The sequence below is a fragment of the Muntiacus reevesi genome, chromosome 2 (genome assembly GCF_963930625.1).
Source record: "Muntiacus reevesi chromosome 2, mMunRee1.1, whole genome shotgun sequence".
Classification (NCBI taxonomy): domain Eukaryota; kingdom Metazoa; phylum Chordata; class Mammalia; order Artiodactyla; family Cervidae; genus Muntiacus; species Muntiacus reevesi.
In genome coordinates this window covers 176286575-176308124 of record NC_089250.1, presented here as the reverse complement: position 1 = coordinate 176308124, position 21550 = coordinate 176286575, and the positions used below count along the sequence as shown (strand labels likewise).

Below are 21550 nucleotides of genomic sequence, written 5' to 3'. Positions count from 1 at the left end.
GTCCTCATCTCTCGAACACTGTCCACGTTTTTTTTGAAGGTCCTAGCAGTGTTTACGTACTGCATCTATGTGTTTAAATTGACCAGTTAAAGTTAGCACACCTTTAAATCTCTGAGTGGAAAGAGATATGATATAAAAACAGCAGTCAGTGTGTGCTGAGTCGTGTCTGACTCTTTGTGACCTCATGGACTGTAGCCCACCAGGCTCCTCCGACCATGGGATTTTCCTGGCAAGAGTACTGGAGTGGGTTGCCATTTCCTTCTCCCACTTCCCACTTTTTTAATCATACTAAAAACCACTCCTGCGTTTGAGCAGCTGCAGAAGTGGAAGCAGACTCTCAGGGGCCGGATGATAAAGGACACACGGCCCACGCGTGGGCAGAGCCGGCCGGACGCCGGTGCCCAGAGCTCCCGTTTCCTGCCTCCGGAGGGAAGCCTGCTGTGCGCGTGGTGTGGGCACCCCAGACCCGGGAGGGAGAACCCCGACGTGGGGAGGGGTGGCTCCCCACCTGTGCCGCAGTTGCGGTACTTCTTGCTCTGGCCGTGCAGCAGCAGCGAGAACACCACCAGCAGGATGACCAGCAGACTGGAGAGCGCCATCACCAGGAGGAACCACCACTGCTCGTAGAACGGCGTCTCCACCTGAGCTGCAGGGCGACAGACGCACGGTCACGGGGACGGGAGCTCTGTCCCTGCCGCGACCGGGGAGCGGGCCCTGTCTGGTCCGGGTTGTCCTGGGCGGATCCACCGGGTTCCCAGAGAAGAGGCTCTGGGGCCGCTGTCTCTCTCGGGCCTGGGGTCCTCTCCTCGCCGCTGCCCCCACCCCGGGCCTTGGCCTGCAAGCTTACATTCTCCCAGTTTCATCTGTTGTCTGGGTTATGGGGAGGGAGGAACAGAAGTGCCCGGCCTTGCTCCTCTCTCCCAGTATGGGGTCTTTCTCCCCAGACACCCCCAAATCCCCTGGCCGCCTCCATTCCCGCTGCCACCAGAACCCCTGCTGACTCCTTGACATCGCAGGGAGTTCTCGGGTGGAAAGTCGGCCCCTCCTGCAAGTGCTGCGCCCGCGAGCCTGGGAGCGCTCAGTCTAAGCCTGGGAGCCCCGTGACCAACCCCTCCGGGCCGAGAGGTGGGCGCGCCCAAACCCGCCCGGGAGCCTCTGCTCACCCGCTGCGGCTGGGGGGCCTGTCTGCTACCTGTCAGCCTCCTCCGTTGCGCCAGGGCCCCCACCCATGGAGGCTGGGGCTGTGTTCTATGTGTTTTATGTATTTCGTGCCCCCAGCAAAACTGAGAGTTACTCTGAAGGAGGAGTGTCTTCCTCCTCATGTCTTATTCTGTTTACTAAGGAGAGAGATGGGAGCTGCTCTGTGTCAGGTGCCGGATGGCTCTGGGGTCCCCCTCGTGCCTTCCACCTGCTTCCCTGTGGGGGGCATCGGACGTGCGGGACAGGACAGGTGCCCCGAGGTCTGCACCCAGAAGCAGAAATCCGCCAGAAGGGTCTCAGTGGACGGACGTGAAGCGTGTGCGCTCTGCGAACAAGGGGACGTCCGCTCCGGCTGCCGCGACAGCACAGGGGGGAGGCCCTGGCAGGCGACCGCGCTTTAGGTCCGACACACACGACCTGGATTGCAGAGCGACGTGCGAACCACGGTGCCCACGGGCCCAAGGACCAGGAGCTGTGTTCTTACGTGGGAACCAGCCTCTGCCGTCCCCTCTGCGTGTGTGGAGTTGCAAGCCCTGCGCGTTTGGAGCTGCTTTTTGTAATTTCTTATACATGGTCAAGGGAGGCAGACCCTGAATTGCTGAACTGAGTGATGGGCTTCCTTATTCCATTCTCTCTACTTTGGGGTGTGTTTACAAGTTTCTTCATAAAGACAAAGTAGAAGAGGTAAACTTGGTCTTTCTACCTATTTTTCATTAAACAAGTGAGTGGTCCCTGGGCTGTCCCTCTCACCAAGCGCCCCTGGAATCCACGGTGTTCCCAGACCATGAGGCGCAGGGCCCGGGTGCCCACGGACGCTCCCCTCCCTCCAGGCTCACTCAAGGAAACGATGAAGGATGTTTCCAATTTAAACAAGCACAGTCAGCAGCTTAAACAGATGTGACTACGGGGATGGGGAACATATTTGTCTTGATTGGAGGGAAGGCTCGTGGTTTCTGGCCCAGAATCGGCCTGCGACCTCCAAACGTCTCTGCAACCAGCTCCCTTCTCAAATCGTTTCCAGGGGGTCGGCCTGCAGCCACCCCACCTCTAGAGCCTGGCTCGCAATCTCAGTGGCATGGAAGGACCACCTCGGAGCTAGAAAATCATCAGGCCCAGACCCGTGACCCCCATGATGCAACTGCTGTCCGGGGTGGGGCCCTGCACGGCTGTTTTCTAAGTGTTCCCGAGGGGGTCCCTAAGGTGCAGGTGGGGTGGAGGCCCGATCCTCACCCACGCCTGGGGCCCCAGGAGCGGGTCCAGGCCGCATGACCAGTCTGTCCCCCAGCCAGTCCCCCCGGGCCCCTCACTGCTCACCACCACCCCCCAGCCTTGTGCAGACTCTCCCTTCCCTGCGGCCATCCCCCTGCACCCTTTAAGACCAGGCCCAGGGCCGTCACTTCCTCCCAGCGGTCACACCCCTCGTCACGTCACTGGTGAGGACAGGGTCTGTTGCCACGGACACTTGAGCTCCGGGTAGAGGAGCCTGGCCGCCCCCTCCACGTCTGCCGCTCCCCCCACGGTGGAGCCGGCGGCTGGTGCTGGAGCTGGCAGGCCTTGGCCTCCAATCTGACGCCGGCGCACCGGGCCCCTTGGCCGGCGTCCCTGAAGGACGCCTGGGCTGACACACCTGCGTGTCAAGGGCTCGTGCTTTCCCTGGTGGCGGCTGGGGAGGGGCAGGGTGGGCAGGATTTTGCTTTTCAATTTTCGGCTCAACAGTTAAGGATGCATCTGCTAACAGAGGGTCTCAAGTTGCACTTTGCAGGGGACGCCTTCTCCCCTGGGGGGACCCTGCCCAGCTCAAGCTGAGGCCCTGGCTCTGACGGAGGGCGAGAGGAGCTCAGCGCGGCCAGGACGTCTCCTCCGGGGACGGCCGTGCTCAGGGCCCACGCCATCCGCCTGCCCTCCGGGGTCCCCGGGCGGGGCTCCTACCTGACACAGTGGCGGAGGGGCTGCTGGGCTCCCCGTAGCCCGCCTGGTTCACAGCCACCACCCGGAACTCGTAGGTCACTCCTTGCCTGAGCTGGTCCAGGCTGACGGTGTAGGACGTGGCGCCCCGCGGAATGTCCTTGGCAAACATGTCCCACAGGCCTTCGTCTGCAGGGCGGCAAGAACGGAGGTCAGGGCGCCTGTCTCCCAGATGGAGGCCCTGCGGGTGGACCCTGCCCGCCCTGCCCTCAGCCCCCAGCTCCCTCCTGGGGAACGGAGGTGAGCTGCTCGGGCCGGGGCCTCGCCCTCATGAACAGGCTCCTCCAAGGCTGCAAGCTGGGCGGAAGCGTTTTTCCCTGACGTCCTCCGGGCCTCTGGTTTCTGACTGCCTCCTCTTTGGTGTAGCGTACTGGCTGTCTTTGGGACATCCTGCTGTCCCTGCCCACTGCGTGTCCCTAACCCCTAAGTTCCCACTATCCCGACTCACGGAGGACATGTGCCCCTGCCCCCATGGGCCCAGGGGCCCCCATGCGCACGGGCCTCTGCCCTGAGTTCTTGGCCCCACTGCCTTCAAACTGGAAGTGACAATCCAGCAGGCGGGTCAAAGAGAAAACGCTCAACAGCAGCCTCGTTCACCAGCCAGCTCCCAGGTTTGGGGTGATGCTGTGACGCCATATACACTGTCTGGGTGATCACTGCAGTGCGCCCAGTACGGCTTTCGATAATCGGTAGCGGGTCGTGTTCTCTCACGGGAGGATGGCGCCGAGGGGCAGCTGGCACGGAGATGCAGGCAGGGGCTCTGGGCCAACCCCACGGGGTCCTCGGTCCCTCACCTGGGGACCTGGCTTCACTTCCCGAACCAAACCCCCGAAGTGCCTTCCTCGAGTTCGAGCATCCTTTGGAGTCAAAGGATGTCAAACCTGCCCTAAGACCAGTCGTTTTTAGTCTCTGCCCGGGAGCTACCAGACACAAGTATAGATTTTAAAAGACACTGAATTCTGACTGTTTGCAGTCCATGGGGTCGCAGAGAGTCAGACACGACTGGGTGGCCGAACAACAGCTGAATTGTGAACTTACACGCCCACGTTCATAGAGCATTATTCACAGGAGCCGAAAGGTGAAGAAGGCAACCTGTACCCGTCGACAGAGGCATGGATAAACAAGATGTGGTCCGTCCAGCCACAGAGAACAGTGTGATCCAGCCTCAGAAAGGGGGGCGTTCTCACAGCTGCTGACACAGCATGGATGAACCTCGAGGACGTGACGCTGCATCACGCACAGACAAACGCTGTGCGGTTCACGTCTAGGAGGTTCCCAGAGCGTATCCACAGGGACAGAAGGGAGAAGGGCGGGTGCCAGGGGCTGAGATGTGATTTAATGAGGACAGAGCCTCAGTCTGGGAAGATGAACAAGCCCTGGAGACGATGGTGCACAACCACGTAGACATACTTAATGCTACTGAACTGCACACTTATGGATGGCTAAGACGGTGAATTTACGTCGTGTGTTCCACCACAGTGAAAATACATACTGAACTTCTTTAGACCCTGACATATAGGAAGACATTAATAAAACTGAAATTGAAGCCAGAAAATCAGATGCAGAGAGAAAGGAAGCAGCTAAGACAGCCTTGGTGCGAAGCCTGCCTCAACCACGCGTGAGCTGTGTGACCTTAGGGAGAGTGTTTAACCTCTCTGTGCCTCACCGTGGAACGCGGGCAACAAAGGACACCTACATCACAGGCGTGCCTCGGGGACTGAACAAGTCAGTCCTGAGGAAGTGCTCAGGAAGCAGTGCACCCCGTGAGTGCTGGCGAAATCCAGTCTCTAAGGAGCTCGTTCGGTAAAAAGTGGGCTCTGGGCCCACGCTGTTCGTTTGAAGTACTGATCCTCCCTGAATTATAAATTCTGTTATAAGAGCAGGTAGGTAATCTTTTACAAAGAGCAGGCGATCTGGAGGGGAACAGCGCATTTGAATGTGCCTGCTTCACAAGGCGGACGGCTCTCTGGGAAACAGTCTCATCACACACCTCAGAACACCAGCGGCTCGAGAGGATCAGCCACACAGTCGACAGGAGGAGATCACCCGCGTGGGAGTCTGTGCTTGCACAGGGCTTAGAGTGTGCACGGGTTAAGCACATGTAGTCACGGGTTAACGAAGGAATGGATGCGGGCAAGACTTGAAAGGCACAGACCTCGGCACAGGCAGAGGGGGAGCGCAATGACTATTTCTAAATGCTCCCATTTATAGGAGTTTCCCACCAAGACACCCATTACCATTAACAGCGTCCAAATGCAAGTCATCGCTTAAGCGTCCTCTTCCTTCTGAGAACACTAGGGTTCACACGCACGATTGTTCTCTGTGGTCTACTTCTGGTGTGAAGGGTGTGCTTTCTCTGCAGGCCCTAGTCCCTCGCCTGGAGACTTCGGGAGGCCCTGCTCCCCTCCACGTCCATTCGCCCACCCATTCGATCCACAAACACTAAAGTGCTCACGCTCTGCTCAGGCCCTGTTCCAGCCAGCAGGGAACCAGATGAGATTCTTGGTCTCAACGAGCGATTGATAAGTCTACAGGTGAGGGTGGAGGAAAACCAACAAGGTCATCTCACCCTTTCAGATTCACCTTCTGGAGGACAGCCCTGACCCACTCCTGCACTCTAGGAGAGTCCATCTAGACTAGGGCCATCTAGATGGCCCTAGATGGCAGAGTCCATCTATGGGCCTCCAGGACACTTCTTTACGTTTACCTGTCTGTACCAACAGGCTCTTGAGTGTTTCAAGAGTTCAATAAACATCAGTTGACATGATTCACCTCCCATTTCTTACCTCTTCCCTTTCTTCCTTCATTCCTTCTTTTCTCCCCTCCCTCCCTATCTTGATCCCTTTCCTTTCTTCCACCCATTCATCCTTCCATCTACCCATCCATCCATCTATCCCTCCATCCATCCATCTGTCCTTCCATTCACACGTCCTTCCCTCCATCCATCCATCCTTCTATCTCTGTGCTCCCATAGCCTTTCACAGGGCCTGGTCCAAGCAAGTTTTCAACAAAAGAATAACCACCACTATTTATTTAGTGCTTACTATGAGCAAGTCACTGTTCCAAGGGCTTTAAACACTGAATGAATCGTGTGGTGTTTTCCCTCTAAGAAGATAGTTTTATGCTGTGAAAGAGACTAGAGAAAAAACACAGGCCCTAATACACTGGACAGTGCCTAAAGCCACTGTACTCAAGGGACTGACAGGACCGCGAAAGGTACTCCCAGACTGTCCTCAGCAGCTCGAGCACTCCTAAAGCGCGTTCCCTGAGTGTCTTTGGCACTAAGGTTTCTGTAATGCTCTCCTGCAACTTAAAGGAAAAAAAAAAAATCATTTCCCCTTCCTCTCCCATCACCCAGAGGCCACATTTTATTTTAAATGCTCTGTCATAGCTCCAGGAATTAAGTGTATTTTTTCATAAAATCGTTTTTAAAATATTGATACAGAATCTCAACACAAGACGATTTACTTTACACGGAAAAACCCTGGGAGGAGGGGAGTCATACCGACAGAATTTTCTTCTGAATTAATAGAAAAAAGTTTGCATTTTTGTTTTGCTTAATTCTGCCTTTCCAAAACCAGCATACTCAGCATTTTCGGCTCCACTGGTAACCTTCTGGCTGTTTACTCACACTGATGCTCACACCATGATCGCGGCCGGCAGAAGCCCCTGGTGGCCGCTGGGACGTCCACTCTGTCTCTCCACTGCCAAACGTTTCCCTCATTCATACTGTGTCATTAAATATCTCAATAAATCAATGATGGAGAAAAGTATGTCTACAAATTAGGGGGGAAAATAACATTACAGAACTATTAAGCATAATGAGATTTGTGCAACTGATTTTCCACGCACCAGGATAATCCCTGGGCTTGAATGTCCATTTCGATCAACATTTGAGGGAAGCTCAGGCCCTTGTGTGTTTCTGGGGATGTGCTTGGCCCGCTCTTAGACCCCAGATGAGGCTACCCTGCTGGGTGCCCCAGAGACCCCAGCCAGCTTCCCCTTCCCGCCCTCGTGGGGAGCTTGGGTTGGCCTGAGGGGAACAGTGGCTGTGTTTCCCAGAGCCACATCCCTGGGGCTGAGGACCAGCCCTGCAGACGGCATTAGGCCTTTGACCTTCCTGGTGGTGACGCTGACCTTCAGGCCGGGGCCACGTGATGTCTGTGTTGGGGTGTTCACGGTGTCTGCTGGGCTCGGCCCCACTCAGGGACCCCCGGCACCTGCCTGGACTCCTGTTACTGAGACCCTGCTGGGAAAACACCAGAGCGAGGGAGCGGGTGGGGGAGCCGCTGAGCAATGAATGCCGCAGAATGTTGCCGGGTAAACTGCACTCCGGTCACACACCTCCATCCCCGCTGGCGCGGGAGGACAGCTGTCCACCTACACCACGCGGCCCCGCCAGCTGGTTTTCCTTTAAAGACAGAAGCTCCTGGTCTGGGCCGCCCTGTGGCAGTGTTTATTCCCTAAAAAAGGAAGATGGCTAATTCTGAACGGCCTCGAGGAAAGCAAGCACCCTCCGTCCACACAGGCTGCCCCCCGACCAGCTCGCTTCTCGGAGGCAAGCAAGGCGACTCTTTGCTTCCGGGGCCAGCACCTCCTCCTCGCCTGGCGGTGGCAAGAGGCCTGTGTCTCCATCCTCAGCACCGGGGCCCAGGAAGACCTCCCTCTTGACCAGAGCCCTGCCCGGCGCAGGCACATGTCGGAGTCTGCGCTCCGTGGGTCCCCCATCACCCAGAAGCGCAGGCAGACGCCAGTACAGAAGTCTGATTTCCTGGACAGTCAGTCTCCACACTGAACGAAACTGTCATTCACGGCCCGAGGTTTCTGGAGCCACTAACTCACACAACGGGCGTGGGACGTCGGCTTGCAGCTCTGAGCCTGGCGGCTGTTTATTTCTTGCTGTTGTTGTTTAGTCGCTAAGTTGTGTCTGACTCTCGTGCGTCGCCACGGACTGCAGCTCTCCAGATGCCTCCGTCCATGGGAGGAGTGGGCTGCCGTTTCCTCCTGCAGGGGATCTTCAGCCCAGGTCAGGTCTCCTGCGCTGGCAGGCGGGTTTTCCAATACTGAGTCACTGGGGAGGCCTGTTTATTGCTTGAACGCTGCCATTTCTCTTGGTATAAATGGTCTGGGTTGGAAACTTAACTGACACGGTGGGGATTAAACTTGAGGCTAAATACATCTGATTAAAAAAAAACGTATTTTATCTGGTCCTTGTTTAAGGCAGGACACGCGAGATGAATGTTGAAATGCAAAGGATGGCCTGTGATGGGGGGGCCCTGCCCCGGAATAAGCGTCCGCAGAGGCTGACGGGCTGTCACCGGGGGCCGTGAGGGAGCCGGGCGTGAACACAGGCCGGCGGCTCGGTGAGAACTATAGCTGCAGACCTCGTGCTGAGGGTGCTGGCTCAGCAACTTCCGTGGATTTTTAAACCTTCGGCAAAGCACTGATGTTTTCCTTTGTTCAGCTGAAAAGTCCTGCAGTCAAAAACTGCAAGTGGACAGAACGAGTGGGCAGGGGCCTGGGGGGCTCCCAGGAGGACTGAAAGTTTGGGGGGAAGATGCCACCCCCAGCCACCCAGGGACCAGGAACCATAATCCTTCTCACCCACGCCTATCTCCGGGCTAAATACGTTATTTGTGGAAAAAGCAACACAATGTCTGCCTTGCATTTGGTACATCCTAAACATGTATATCTCACGGCTGCTTTGGAGAGGAAAGTATATTTATAGCTCCTTCAGCGCCATTCCCGCCTATTGTGTAAATATGTAAATGAGCCTTCCTGATCCACACAGTAAAACGCCTGGGAATAATCTGTGTAAATAAATCAGCTGCATATGCCCTCTGCACAGTTCCCACTGCCTTCCCCGGAGCTTAGCAACACCGACTGGGGGGAAGCCTTCTCGAAACCGGAGAAGTGAACCTCCAGCAGGACTGTCCGGCGGGGTCTGGGGACGAGTCCATGCTCGCTGACCGCCCTTCTCCAGGACTGAGAGGGAGTCTGTTTTAGCCCCGTGCGAATTTCCTTAGTAGCTGTTCAGTTTGGTGTGTCTATGTCAGAGCATCAGCAGAATTCAGTTCAGTTCAGTTCAGTTGCTCAGTCGTGTCCAACTCTTTGTGACCCCATGGACTGCAGCACACCAGGCCTCCCTGCCCATCACCAACTCCCGGAGCTTGCTCAAACACATGTCCATTGAGTCGGTGATGCCATCCAGCCATCTCATCCTTTGTCGTCCCCTTCTTCTCCTGCCCCCAATCCCTCCCAGAATCAGGGTCTTTTCTAATGAGTCAACTCTTCGCATGAGGTAGGCAAAGTATTGGAGCTTCAGCTTCAGCATTTCCTTTAGGATGGACTGATTGGATCTCCTTGCAGTCCAAGGGACTCTCAAGAGTCTTCTCCAACACCACAGTTCAAAAGCATTAATTCTTCAGCGCTCAGCTTTCTTTATAGTCCAACTTGCACATCCATACATGGCTACTGGAAAAACCAAAGCTTTGACTAGATGGACCTTTATTGGCAAAGTAATGTCTCTGCTTTTTAATATACTATCTAGGTTGGTCATAACTTTTCTTCCAAGGAGCACACATCTTTTAATTTCACAGCTGCAATCACCACCTGCAGTGATTTTGAAGCTCAAAAAAGTAAAGTCTGTCACTGTTTCCACTGTTTCCCCATCTATTTGCCATGAAGTGATGGGACCAGATGCCATGATCTTAGTTTTCTGAATGTTGAGTTTTAAGCCAACTTTTTCATTCTACTCTTTCACTTTCATCAAGAGGTTCTTTAGCGTTCTTTACTTTCTGCCATAATGGTGGTGTCATCTGCATATCTGAGGTTACTGATATTTCTCCTGGCAATCTTGATTCCAGCTTGTGCTTCATTCAGCCCGGTGTTTCTCATGATGTACTCTGCATGTAAGTTAAATAAGCAGGGTGACAATATACAGCCTTGACGTACTCCTTTTCCTATTTGGAATCAGTCTCTTGTTCCATGTCCAGTTCTGTTACTTCTTGATCTGCATACAAATTTCTCAGGAGGTGTCAGGTGGTCTGGTATTCCCGTCTCTTGAAGAACTTTCCACAGTTTGTTGTGACCCACACAGTCAAAGGTTTTGGCTTGGTCAATAAAGCAGAAGTAGATGTTTTTCTGGAATTCTCTTGCTTTTCCTGTGATCCAATGGATGTTGGCAATTTGATCTCTGGTTCCTCTGCTTTTTCTAAATCCAGCTTGAACATCTGGAAGTTCTCGGTTCACGTATTGCTGAAGCCTGACTTGGAGAATTTTGAGCATTACTTTACTAGTGTGTGAGATGAGTGCAATTGTGCAGTAGTTTGAGCATTCTTTGGCATTGCCTTTCTTTGGGATTGGAATGAAAACTGACCTTTTCCAGTCCTGTGGCCACTGCTGAGTTTTCCAAATTTGCTGGCATATTGAGTGAAACACTTTCACAGCATCATCTTTTAGGATTTGAAATAGCTCAACTGGAATTCCATCACCTCCGCTAGCTTCATTCATAGTGATGCTTTCTAAGGCCCACTTGACTTCACATTCCAGGATGTCAGGCTCTAGGTGAGTGATCACACCATTGTGGTTATCTGGGTCGTGAAGATCTTTTTTGTACAGTTCTACTATAGTTCAACTGTGTATTCTTGCCACCTCTTCTTAATATCTTCTGCTTCTGTTAGTTCCATAGCATTTCTGTCCTTTACTGTGCCCATCTTTGCATGAAACGTTCCCTTGGTATCTCTAGTTATCTTGAAGAGATCTCTAGTCTTTGCCATTCTGTTGTTTTCCTCTATTTCTTTGCACTGATCACTGAGGAAGGCTTTCTTATCTCTTTGCTATTCTGTGGAACTCTGCATTCAAAGGGGTATATCTTTCCTTTTCTCCTTTGCCTTTCGCTTCTCTTCTTTTCTCAGCTATTTGTAAGGCCTCTTCAGACAACCATTTTGCCTTTTTGCGTTTCTTTTTCTTGGGGATGGTTTTGATCACTGCCTGAGCATCAGCAGAATTGGCTGCAGTTAAATGCAGACCCACAAGGCTGCACGGCCGCCTGCCCAGGTTGTCCAGGCCCGCTGGCTGCCCTCTCCAGACCGGCCAAGTGGGCAAGCTCCGTGCCTTTCAAGGCAAGATGGAGATGAGACTGGTGGGCGAACGGCAGGCATCCTGGGGCCCCCGGGGCCTTCCCCAAATGGGCTCAGTCTTCCCAGACCCTGGGCAGCCTCCGAGCAAAAACTCCCTGTCCCAGGTGCCCACACACCACAATCAAGCTCCCTTCAGACTCCCCTGCCCTACAGAGGGCTCAGGGGGTGGCAGCGAGATGGTGCCACATTTAATTCTCTGTGTAATGAGGCCTGTAACAGATGACAGCTGAGATCCAAAGCTCACGGTACCGGCAAGGTGTTTAAACATTGACAATCTGTAACAGCATTTCATCTGACTCCGAGCAGCTGCGAGCCCGCATCCTGGAGTGCAGAAGGTGTCTTTCTCGACTTTCAGAGCCTGGACGGTGAGCCGGTCAGCCAGCCCTGGTCCAGTCGGCCACCAGAGAAGGGAAATTGCTGGCAGCCCGCTTTCCGACGCTGAGGAAGTGAAGCAGAGTCTCCAGGTCAGCTTCCTGTCATGACTTGGTCCCCGAGAGTCAGCTTCCGCATCCTGGTGCTGACCTGCCGAGCTCGGATGGCCAGCTGATGGCAGGAGGCCTGTGTCGGGGTGAGGCCCCGGGGTGTGGGGCGACATCCCGCTAGTTCTTAAACTGCCTTCCAGACCCCCTAAAGCTGCACTTCTGACAGACGAGCAGCCTGTTTCCTCCATCTCGGCGGGTGGATGAGCAAGGATAACCCCAGGAGAGAGTACCAGCCCCCCGAGCGGCCTGTGGATCTGTCTCTTCGCTCCAGGACGGCCCCAAGCGCTCACTGGGCCTAAGACTCCAGTGTCCGAGCCTGGTTGCTGCTGAGTTACGTTCCCTACAGGCTGACCTCTGACGCGAGACCCCTATTTCAGACAGATGCTGGTGCCCTGGCTGACGAGGGTGAGGAGACCATCCACGGAGATCTTATAAAATTCTAAGCTAATCTTTTTGAGAATCTTGTGGATTCCCCTGCAGCTGTGGGAAACGGCTCAGCACCCCAACTGTCCTTTACCAGCGACCCCCGAGGGCGTCACCCTGGGAATCTGCAGCATGGCACAAGCGGGGAGCTGACATCAACGCAGTCCTCACACAGAGTGCTTCCACCACCCGATGGCCCCTTCTGTGGCTGGTGACAGTCCACGTCCGTTGGGCTCTCTCCCTCTCTTCAGGGACATGAGCTTTCAGGTGGAAGGAAGCAACTCGGGCAGCGTCTCGGGCCCATCTCCTCTCCAGTCATCCCCCACCTTTCTGGAACCAGGGACGGGTTTCCTGGAAGACAGTTTTTCCATGGACAGGGCGGTGGGGTGGGGAGGGGGTGTCAGGATGATTCAAGCGTGCTGCGTTTGTTGCGCACTTTGTTTCTCTGTGATTATATCAGCTCCACCTCAGACCATTAGGCATTAGATCATGGAGGCTGAGGACCCGGGGACTCCTGCTCAAGACCAAGGCTTCCTTATCTTTTCTCGACATGTGCACCCTCCGATAGCCAGCTGACTTTGAAGGACCCCATCTCAGAGTGGTTTCAGATGTGTGAAATACAACGGAAAAGGAAACGAGTTACACGGGTGATGCTAAGCGCCTGGCGGGACCCGGAAGTTCACAGCCATGTCCGTTGCCCGACTGCGAGGAAGGTGTGGGTCACGTGGGTCTTCTCGGCACCCTTGGTAAGCCATGTGGTCTTTGGAAGATGTGGTAGAGAAACGTGGATTTCCGTGACACCCTCATCCCAAGGAACTCAGCAGTCTTGGCTTCATCATGAATGCCTTGGATAAGAAGGTCAAGCAGGGTCTGCGGACGATGTAATTCCAGCGTAAGGCTGAGTGTGAAGGATCCGGGGGAGTCTCTCCACAGCTGGCACGCGATGTGAACGTGCCGTGACTCCTACTGCCAGCAGCCTCACAGCTACTGCAGTGACTTAGGCATTTTCTCACCTGTCGTGGGCTGAACTGCATCCCCTTGTCATTCACACCCTCGAGGCCTGATCCTTAGGCTCTCAGAATGATCTTATTTGGAAATACGGTCTCTGCAGATGTAATTAAATTAAGATGCAGTCATGAGGGTGGGCCCTAATTCCATATGATTGAGGACATGGAACAACAGAGTGGTTCCAAATAGGAAAAGGAGTACGTCAAGGCTGTATATTGTCACCCTGCTTATTTAACATATATGCAGAGTACATCATGAGAAACGCTGGGCTGGAAGAAGGACAAGCTGGATTCAAGATTGCCAGGAGAAATATCAATAACCTCAGATATGCAGATGACACCACCCTTATGGCAGAAAGTGAAGAGGAACTAAAAACCCTCTTGATGAAAGTGAAAGAGGAGAGTGAAAAAGTTGGCTTAAAGCTCAACATTCAGAAACTGAAGATCATTCCCTCTGGTTCCATCACTTCATGGGAAATTGATGAGGGAACAGTGGAAACAGTGTCAGACTTTATTTTTTTGGGCTCCAAAATCACTGCACATGGTGATTGTAGCCATGAAATTAAAAGATGCTTACTCCTTGGAAGGAAAGTTATGACCAACCTAGATAGCATATTAAAAAGCAGAGACATTACTTCGCCAACAAAGGTCCGTCTAGTCAAGGCTATGGTTTTTCCAGTGGTCATGTATGGATGTGAGAGCTAGACTATAAAGAAAGCTGAGTGCTAAAGAACTGATGCTTTTGAACTGTGGTGTTGGAGAAGACTCTTGAGAGTCCCTTGGATTTCAAGGAGATCCAACCAATCTATCCTAAAGATCAGTCCTGGGTGTTCATTGGAAGGACTGATGCTGAAACTGAAACTCCAATACTTTGGCCACCTCATGCGAAGAGTTGACTCATTGGAAAAGACCCTGATGCTGGGAGGGATTGGGGGCAGGAGGAGAAGGGGACGACAGAGGATGAGATGGCTGGATGGCATCACCGACTTGATGGGCACGAGTTTGAGTAAACTCCGGGAGTGGTGATGGACAGGGAGGCCTGGTGTGCTGTGATTCATGGGGTCGCAAAGAGTCGTACACAACTGAGGGACTGAACTGAACTGAACTGAACTGGAGTCCTTCTAAGAAGTGGAAATTAGGGACTTCCCTGGTGATCCAGTGGCTAAGAATCCACCTACCGGTGTAGGGGACACGGGTTCGACCCCTGCTCTGAGAAGATCCCACAAGCCACGGAGCAACGAAGCCTGGGGGCCATAACTACTGAAGCCCGCATGCCTAGAACCCATGCTCTGCAACAAAAGAAGCCGGAGCGATGAGAAGCCGCCGAGATAAGAAGCCGCGCACCACAACTAGAGTGGTCCCCACTCTCTGCGACTGGAGAAAGCTCCTGTACAGCAAAGAAGACTCAGCGTGTCCGAAACAGTAAATGAATAAAATAAATAAAGAGGGGACATTTGGATGCAGGCAGGAACACGGGGAGGAGCCCAGCTGACGAGGAAGATCGGGGCCTGGGTGATGCTTCTGCTGCAAACCAAGGCGCCGCAGAGGCTGTGAGAGACACGCAGGGAGCCGGGGGAGGCGCTGGGCCGGACTCCTCACCTCCGCCCCCCAGGGGCCAGCCCTGCCAACACGGTGATCTGAGGCTTTCCGCCTCCGGAACTGAGAGACAGCCCGTCCCTGTTACTGGGTCACAGCGGTGGGGGAAATGCACGTGTGTTTATAAGTGAAGGAAGTGCTACTTCCACTTAGAGCTTAGTGAAGATAAGAGCGTATGTATATTTTTTCCCATCTAAATGGTTGGATCTCCAGAATTCTATCCATGAACACTGCGGGGGCCTGGGGAGTGAGCAGGGTAACCACTGGATTTGAGGGGCGAACAGCTTGCTACCTTTAGGTCAGCATGGCCTCCACAGCCTCGTTTGGGCCCAGACCCCAGGGCCCTTTCAGCCCCGGCGCTGGCTGAGCCCGGGCCGGCCACAGATTGGGGCCCTCTGTTTCCGGCACAGGAGAGACACCCTGCTCATCAGAAACCGGCCGGGTCCCGGGCTCTTTGGTCGGAGCCAAAGAATCATTCACGTTTCATAGAAACCGTCTTGGCTTATGGACCAGGTTTCTCCTTAGAAGTTTCCAGAAGGCACTTCTAATTAGGAACCTCTCAGAACCAGTTTGCTGGGGAGGAGGGGCGCCTGTGACGTTGAGGGGTCTGCAGCTTCAGGGGTCCTTCCTCCTGGTCTAACAGCTGCTGTAGACCTTAGTCTGAAACGTGCCCAGAACTGGACTCCATCTAGTGGGAGGGACCTGGCGGTCTGCTTCCTGAGCGTGGCGCGGGCCCACCAGGTACGCTCACCCCCAGAGGTCCATCCTGAGCTGTGCCGTCTGAAGGTCGTGGTAAACACGTGCGGTGCTCCTGTGTGGGTGATACCCTACCCCCAGCCGTATCACCAGCCTTAACCCATCGGAAGTTCATTTTCCAATAAGTCCTTCCTAAGAGCTGAAGTTCCAACACTTTGTCCACCTGATGCCAAGAGCCATTGGAAAGACCCTGATGCTGGGAAAGATTGAGGGCGGGAGAAGAAGGGGGGCGACACAGGATGAGATGGTGGGATGGCATCACTGACTCGATGGACATGAATCTGAGCCAACTCCGGGAGTGGGTGATGGACGCAGAGTTGGACACGACTGAGTGACTGAACAACAACAAAAGGTATTAACCGAACAGCAGGAAGCAGAGAGCCCTCTCAGGGCAGACGGGGGCGGGTGGGTCTCAGCCTCGCTCTCAGCAGGTGACAGGGGTACCACTCCTGGCAGGAAGGCTCACAGCGAGGGGACGAGCAGGACGCGGCCCACCGAGACCCTCAGTCCGTCTCTGAGCCACTCGCGGGTGTCACTGGTGAGCCGAGAGCGTGTGCGAGGGGCCCTGAGTCCTCAAGCACGTGTATCTGCGTGAAGTTACCCTCCCCTAAACTGGGCTCACGTGGCCGCCTTGTCGTGGGTCTGATGCCCGTGAGGTTATGAGCACAGTTATGGTTATGAAAACAGAGGGTGGGGGAGTGAGAGGGAGGCTTTCATTTCGGCATCACTCCCTCGGTCCCCTTGTCGTCAGGGAGACTCTGTGCCAGGCGGGCCTGCGGCCTGGACATCTCCCCCTTGCACAGACGCAGGGACAGTTTCGGGGGGCGCCCGCCCTACCTGAGGGTCTGGCCTCGATGACGTAGCCCGTGGTGGGTGTCCTGCCCGGCCTGCCCTCCGTCCACTGCAGGGTCAGCTCAGAGGTGGATTTGGTGACCGAGACATCTCGAGGGGAGCCTGGAGACCCTGTGGGCAGAGCAGAGCAGGAGGCTTTGGGGACCCCTCGCCCACAGAGGCCCTCCAGGCAGGGCCACCAGCTCAGTCTTATTTTCCTCCTCTAGAAAGTGGGGGTGGGGTGGGGGCCGACGCAGGCCTCACAGAGTCCATCAAAGGATCAAGAGAGGTGAGGCGTGGAGGTGCCCCTGGATCCGCTGCCCTGGCCTCCGTAAGCACCTCCGTAAACAGAGGCCAAGGTCATTTGTGAAGTGGAAACCTTGGCTCAGCCTCATGTGTGAAAACTTCAAATTTTTCTTGTGTATCTTGAATTGAACGCACTTATTTTGTCTTAATATTTTTCCCAGAAAAGAAATACAAACTTGACAAGCTTAACACCTCGGAATTTGCTTGTCTATACTGAACGCGTCCATGTGCAGACACTCGCATTAATGCGTGCTTTTGAAGACAAGGCCAAGAGACTCCCCTGGGGGCCCAGCGGTTAGGACTCTGTGCTTCCACTGCAGGGGGCCCTGGGCTGATCCCTGGGCAGGGATCTAAGGTCCCACATGGCATGGGGTACAGCCAAAAGTTATAAAAAAGGAAGAAAACAGGACCAAAAGAGACCTGAGCTGAAGCCAGCTCTGAGCGGCCAAGGCAGCTTGCTGGAGTGCAGACAAACCAGTAAGTGGACAAAGGGGGCTGGCTACTCACCCTCTGCCGGCCCGGCCGTGACGTTGGCCTGCAGCTCGGGCCCGTAGGCGATGGTCCGCGCCTGCACGCGGAAGAAGTAGGTGACGCCCTTGGTGAGGTCACGCACCTTCAGCCAGCGTGGCCAGTTCCCCTTCACGTCCACGGTCACCACTTTGCTGACCCCTAGAGCCGCAGGAACGGGGAGAGGGGAGGATTCAGAGGGGCCCGGAGCCCCGCCTGCCTGCTGGGCTCTGATAACGACGCGGAGGCCCCTCGGTCTGCTAAGGAAGTATTTCTTACAATTAGGCGGCGTTTAAGCGGTGATAATGGCCAATTTTCAGCACAGATAAGTGCAATTAGAGCCTAAGCTTGAGAAGCGGGTGCTGACAAGAGAAGAACCGCCCTGACGACACGCGGGAGGAGGCAGTCAGGCTTGCCGGTCACGTCAGGGGCAGAGACCCCCGGCTATCGGCACCACCCACACGGCAGGGCCTTGGGGTCTGCAGGGTCCCTTCCCACAAAGTCCTGCATCACGTCGGAGGCGACCTCGGGCTCCCCGACTCAGTCCTGGAGGAGAGATCGTGGGAGAGGAAGACTCGGGAAGACTTCTGGGGGTTAAAGGTGCAGCCCCTGCCCCCCGGCCAGTGGGGACCACCCTGTGTTGTAAGGGCCTCGGCCACACACAAGCACAGCTTCGCCTGGGACTTGACGCGAGGATGGAGAACCTGTCACCGTGGACAGCGGTGCCTCCGTCCAGAGACCCGGACGGCACGGAGACCTCGCCCTCAGATACGGGGACGGAGCGGGCGTGATGGTGGCTGCACGGCATTTAATTAGAAAACAGAGCTTCCGTATTTTGGGAGGAAGATACATCCTGAAAAATACATAAATGCAACCTTTTCCAGAAGGGAAAATAGGGTTCTTTATGACAAGTTTGAAAATGAGGTTTTCAAAAAAAACAAGTTTGTTTTTTTTAGAGCAAAAAAGCTACAGAAAAAAAAAAAAAAAGCTACAGAAGCTCTAGACTGCAGGACTCCTGAGGGCCTCCAGCCCACCGATGGCTGTTGGGCACCTCTGGGGGGGGGCGTCACGCTGCGGTGGTTCCAGGACTGGTGGTCAGCAGAGAGCGTGCAGACAAGCTGCGCCCACTGCCTGCTGTCCAGGGTCCGCCCCTCTGCGTCCCCCACACAGAGAACCGCCGGGCGTCCCGAGACTGCGGGGCCGCCTGAGTGTCCTCGCTGTGAACGGCTGGTGCTCTCCACACCTGGAGTCCTGGGGCGGCCTTGACTTCAGAAGAGCCCAAAAAGCGTGTCCTTGTGCAAAATGGGTCCAGCTTCCAAGTCGCCGGAGCAAATCCCTCCAGTCCTGCAGGTCCCAGGGTCCCTTCTCGTGGCTTACTGCGTTCACATCACGCCTTTTATCAAACACTCGCTCAGCTAAATCATTCTCTTCCCCATTATTTCAGAGCGATTCTGGCAGCGTTTGCCTGATCGGAACTTTTCACTGGAGAAGCAGGGCCGTTTCTCCCAGCGAAACTGCCCCTCAGCTTCATCGCTCCGGACAGGGCTCCCAGCGGGGACAGCCCACACACACATCACCAGCTGATGCTGGGGGTCCTGTGGGATGTATAGTCTTTTTGGCAGGGCAGCCTCTGCCCCTTTTTTTTGTTTAAAAAAAAAAACAAAACAACTTTCTTTCTCCTTAGAGTAGAACCAACTGCAGGCACAGATTTTGTGAACTCTGTCCCCCCACCCCCATCTCGTCCCAACCAAGGCAGAATCTTGTTTAGTCCATTTTAAAACCGTGCCCTGCACTACAAAGGCTCATGGTGCAATTCCCTAAAATGCTTCCATTTAAAACATTTTGTTGTTGTTGATGTTCAGTAGCTCAGCTGTGTCCCACTCTTTGTGACCCCATGGACTGCAGCACGCCAGGCCTCCCTGCCCATCACCATCTCCCGGAGCTTGCTCAAACTCATGTGCGTTGAGTTGGTGATGCCATCCGATCATCTCATCCTCTTTCGCCCCCTTCTCCTCCTGGCTTCAATCTTTCCCCCATTTAAAAGACATTTTTAGAAAACACAAAAATAGCTCTTCCATGGAATCAGATTCCCAAGACCAGGGCCTGGCACTCCGAGGGCTGCTCTCCTCGGGCCCGGGGTCCACAGCACTGGGTCCACACGTGCCCCCCACTCCCTGGGCTGAAGGCAGCCCACCAGGTCTGGGCCTGGGGGCGGGGCACGCAGGGTCAGCTGGGGCGAGGGTGCTGCTTCACAACGTCTGTTTACTGTCTCCACTGCAAACGTACATGTGCGTGTGCAAACGTACATATCACATCCTTGGTGGTCTTCACGGGGAGCCAGCTACCACAGACAGCCAACATAGAATGAAGACGCCTGAGGGTCCCCTGTGTTTGCAGCCACGTCTCTGGGAGACACGTGAACGTATCGGAATTGTTCGGAGCCCCCGTCACCACTTCCTTGGGTCCCTGTGGGAATCCCAGATCCCACAGTGAAGGGGGCTGGGCTTCTCCAGGAGACCCCCCACTCAGGAAGCCCGCATGCCCGTCAGACTGGCCGGTTGCCCTAAGTGGGGGGATACATAATCCAGGAACTGGGGGGCCCAGGGGAGGCACGGGCCAGGTGTGGGGACTCGGGGTGTGCAAACGCTTCCTAAGCCTCCGCCTGCCCCGAGGTGGCTGCTATTCCGGTGGCAGTCAGCGCTGGCCAGTGTGAGGCCCTCAGCCGAGCTCAGAGTAAGGCCTTCCCACGCTCAGCCCCACGGCCGTCACCAGCGGCCCTGCCCCGCCCTGGGCATGGCCTCTGCGCAGCCCCGCCTGGCAGACCCCACCTTCCCGGGCCGCGGGCAGTGCAGGCCGGAAGGGCTTGGGCTCGGCGTGTGACAGGAGAATCAGGGGTTCGGGGAGCAGCCACGGTCCAGGCAAGCTCTGGGTGGGATCCTGAGAAGCGGGCCTGGGTTGGTGGTGAGCAGGGTGCGTCTGGAAGGTCACAGGTCCAGGGCGGCACTCGGGCGGCGGGCCTTGAGCTCTGCCCCTAGGGATGGGGTGTGTGCTGGCTGCCCGGTGGCTGCGGGAGGCGTGAGGCCTGAGGTCAGCCTCGCTCCCACAGGAGCAGGGCCAGAGCTGTCGGGGGGCGGCTGGGCCTGGCTCAGGGCAGCTCTGGGGGTAGAGGTGGCCCCGGGGCTCCGCGGGCCGGGCTGGGTGCTGCCAGTCACTGTCGCCATCACGGTCACGGGCAGCAGCCCCAGCCCTGGACTGGGCACCGGACAGACAAGCGGGAGTCGGGGCCTGGGGCGTGCCGGTCAGGAATCTGGGCTCCGGACAGGAGTCGGGGCAGCGGCCGCGTGACTGAGCTCCGAGTCCCTGGCCCCACTCACCGGGCAAGCCAAACGCTGGAGTTCGGTAATTCTCAGCCCTTCCTGGCCGCTGAATGAGCAGATCCTGGCCTGTCTCTTCCAGGGCTGCTGGGGCTGTGACCACGACCCCGGCCACGCCCAGGCTGCCTGTCCCCAGACTGAGTGGGGCTGACCTCTTGGCTGTTGTACTGTGTCCACACAGCGTCTGTTCTGCCATTTACCAAAGTTCATCGATTCTCTGAGACGCGTGCCCCTCACGCGTCCACGTCTGATCTGGGATGCAGCTCGGGACCGGCGCTGCACATGAGGCTTGGGCTGGAGTGCACTGGAGGCCTTTTTTCTTCCTCAGCACTTCATAAAATAACCATGAATCTCGGAGTCCACGGCAGTTGAGATGCAATGAAATAAAATCTAGGGCTTAAATTTTCTTCTTCACATCAACTCCCTGTTTTAGTTGAATGTGCTTACTTTTAAAGGAAACGTTTATCGCGGCGCTTTAAGTGGAGAGCCAGGATCATTAGACGTGTGGGTGGTATCTTTCCCTCCTAGACATTAAACAATCCGTAACTTTCACAGTCTGTCTGCGTCTATGACCAGGGCTCCCTGCCCTCCCCTGCACCGCGGTCCCGGGCACGCAGAGGGGCAGAGAGAAAGGCCCACTCAGCCCTCAGTGTGTGCTCTGGGTCCTGGGGCTCAGCTTCCATCTCCGGTCGGGGAACATCCGGCAAGCCCACGGTGTGCATCCCCCGAAAACCCTTGCTGAGTTAATGTCAGAACGAAGGGTAACCCAGAGAAGCACCTGGGCGCAGCGTCTGGGCCCAGCGCCTCCTCCGGGTACGCAGCCCATGTGGTTCCGGCTGGCAGTGCCCGGGTGGGACGAACCCTGGGGCCTCAGGAGCGGCAGGTGGTGAAGACCCGGGTCAGGGGCTCCAGGAGGGCGGCTGTGCAGAACGCGAGCCGCGCTCGGCCCGTTCACCCGCCTC

At 55.6% G+C, this 21550-nt stretch overlaps 1 protein-coding gene across 2 annotated transcripts in view; it reads right to left on the bottom strand.

The window, feature by feature from the left end:
- The window catches only part of SDK1 (sidekick cell adhesion molecule 1), a 715166-nt gene that overhangs the window by 14862 nt on the left and 678754 nt on the right, over positions 1 to 21550 (bottom strand). For both annotated transcript variants that reach the window (XM_065923726.1, XM_065923727.1), the window contains exons 39-42: positions 17215 to 17376; positions 16408 to 16533; positions 3130 to 3294; positions 509 to 646 (exon numbers count right to left, since the gene is read on the bottom strand). In XM_065923726.1, coding sequence (XP_065779798.1) covers positions 509 to 646; positions 3130 to 3294; positions 16408 to 16533; positions 17215 to 17376 — 591 coding nt within the window. The remainder of the gene's footprint in view (positions 1 to 508; positions 647 to 3129; positions 3295 to 16407; positions 16534 to 17214; positions 17377 to 21550) is intronic.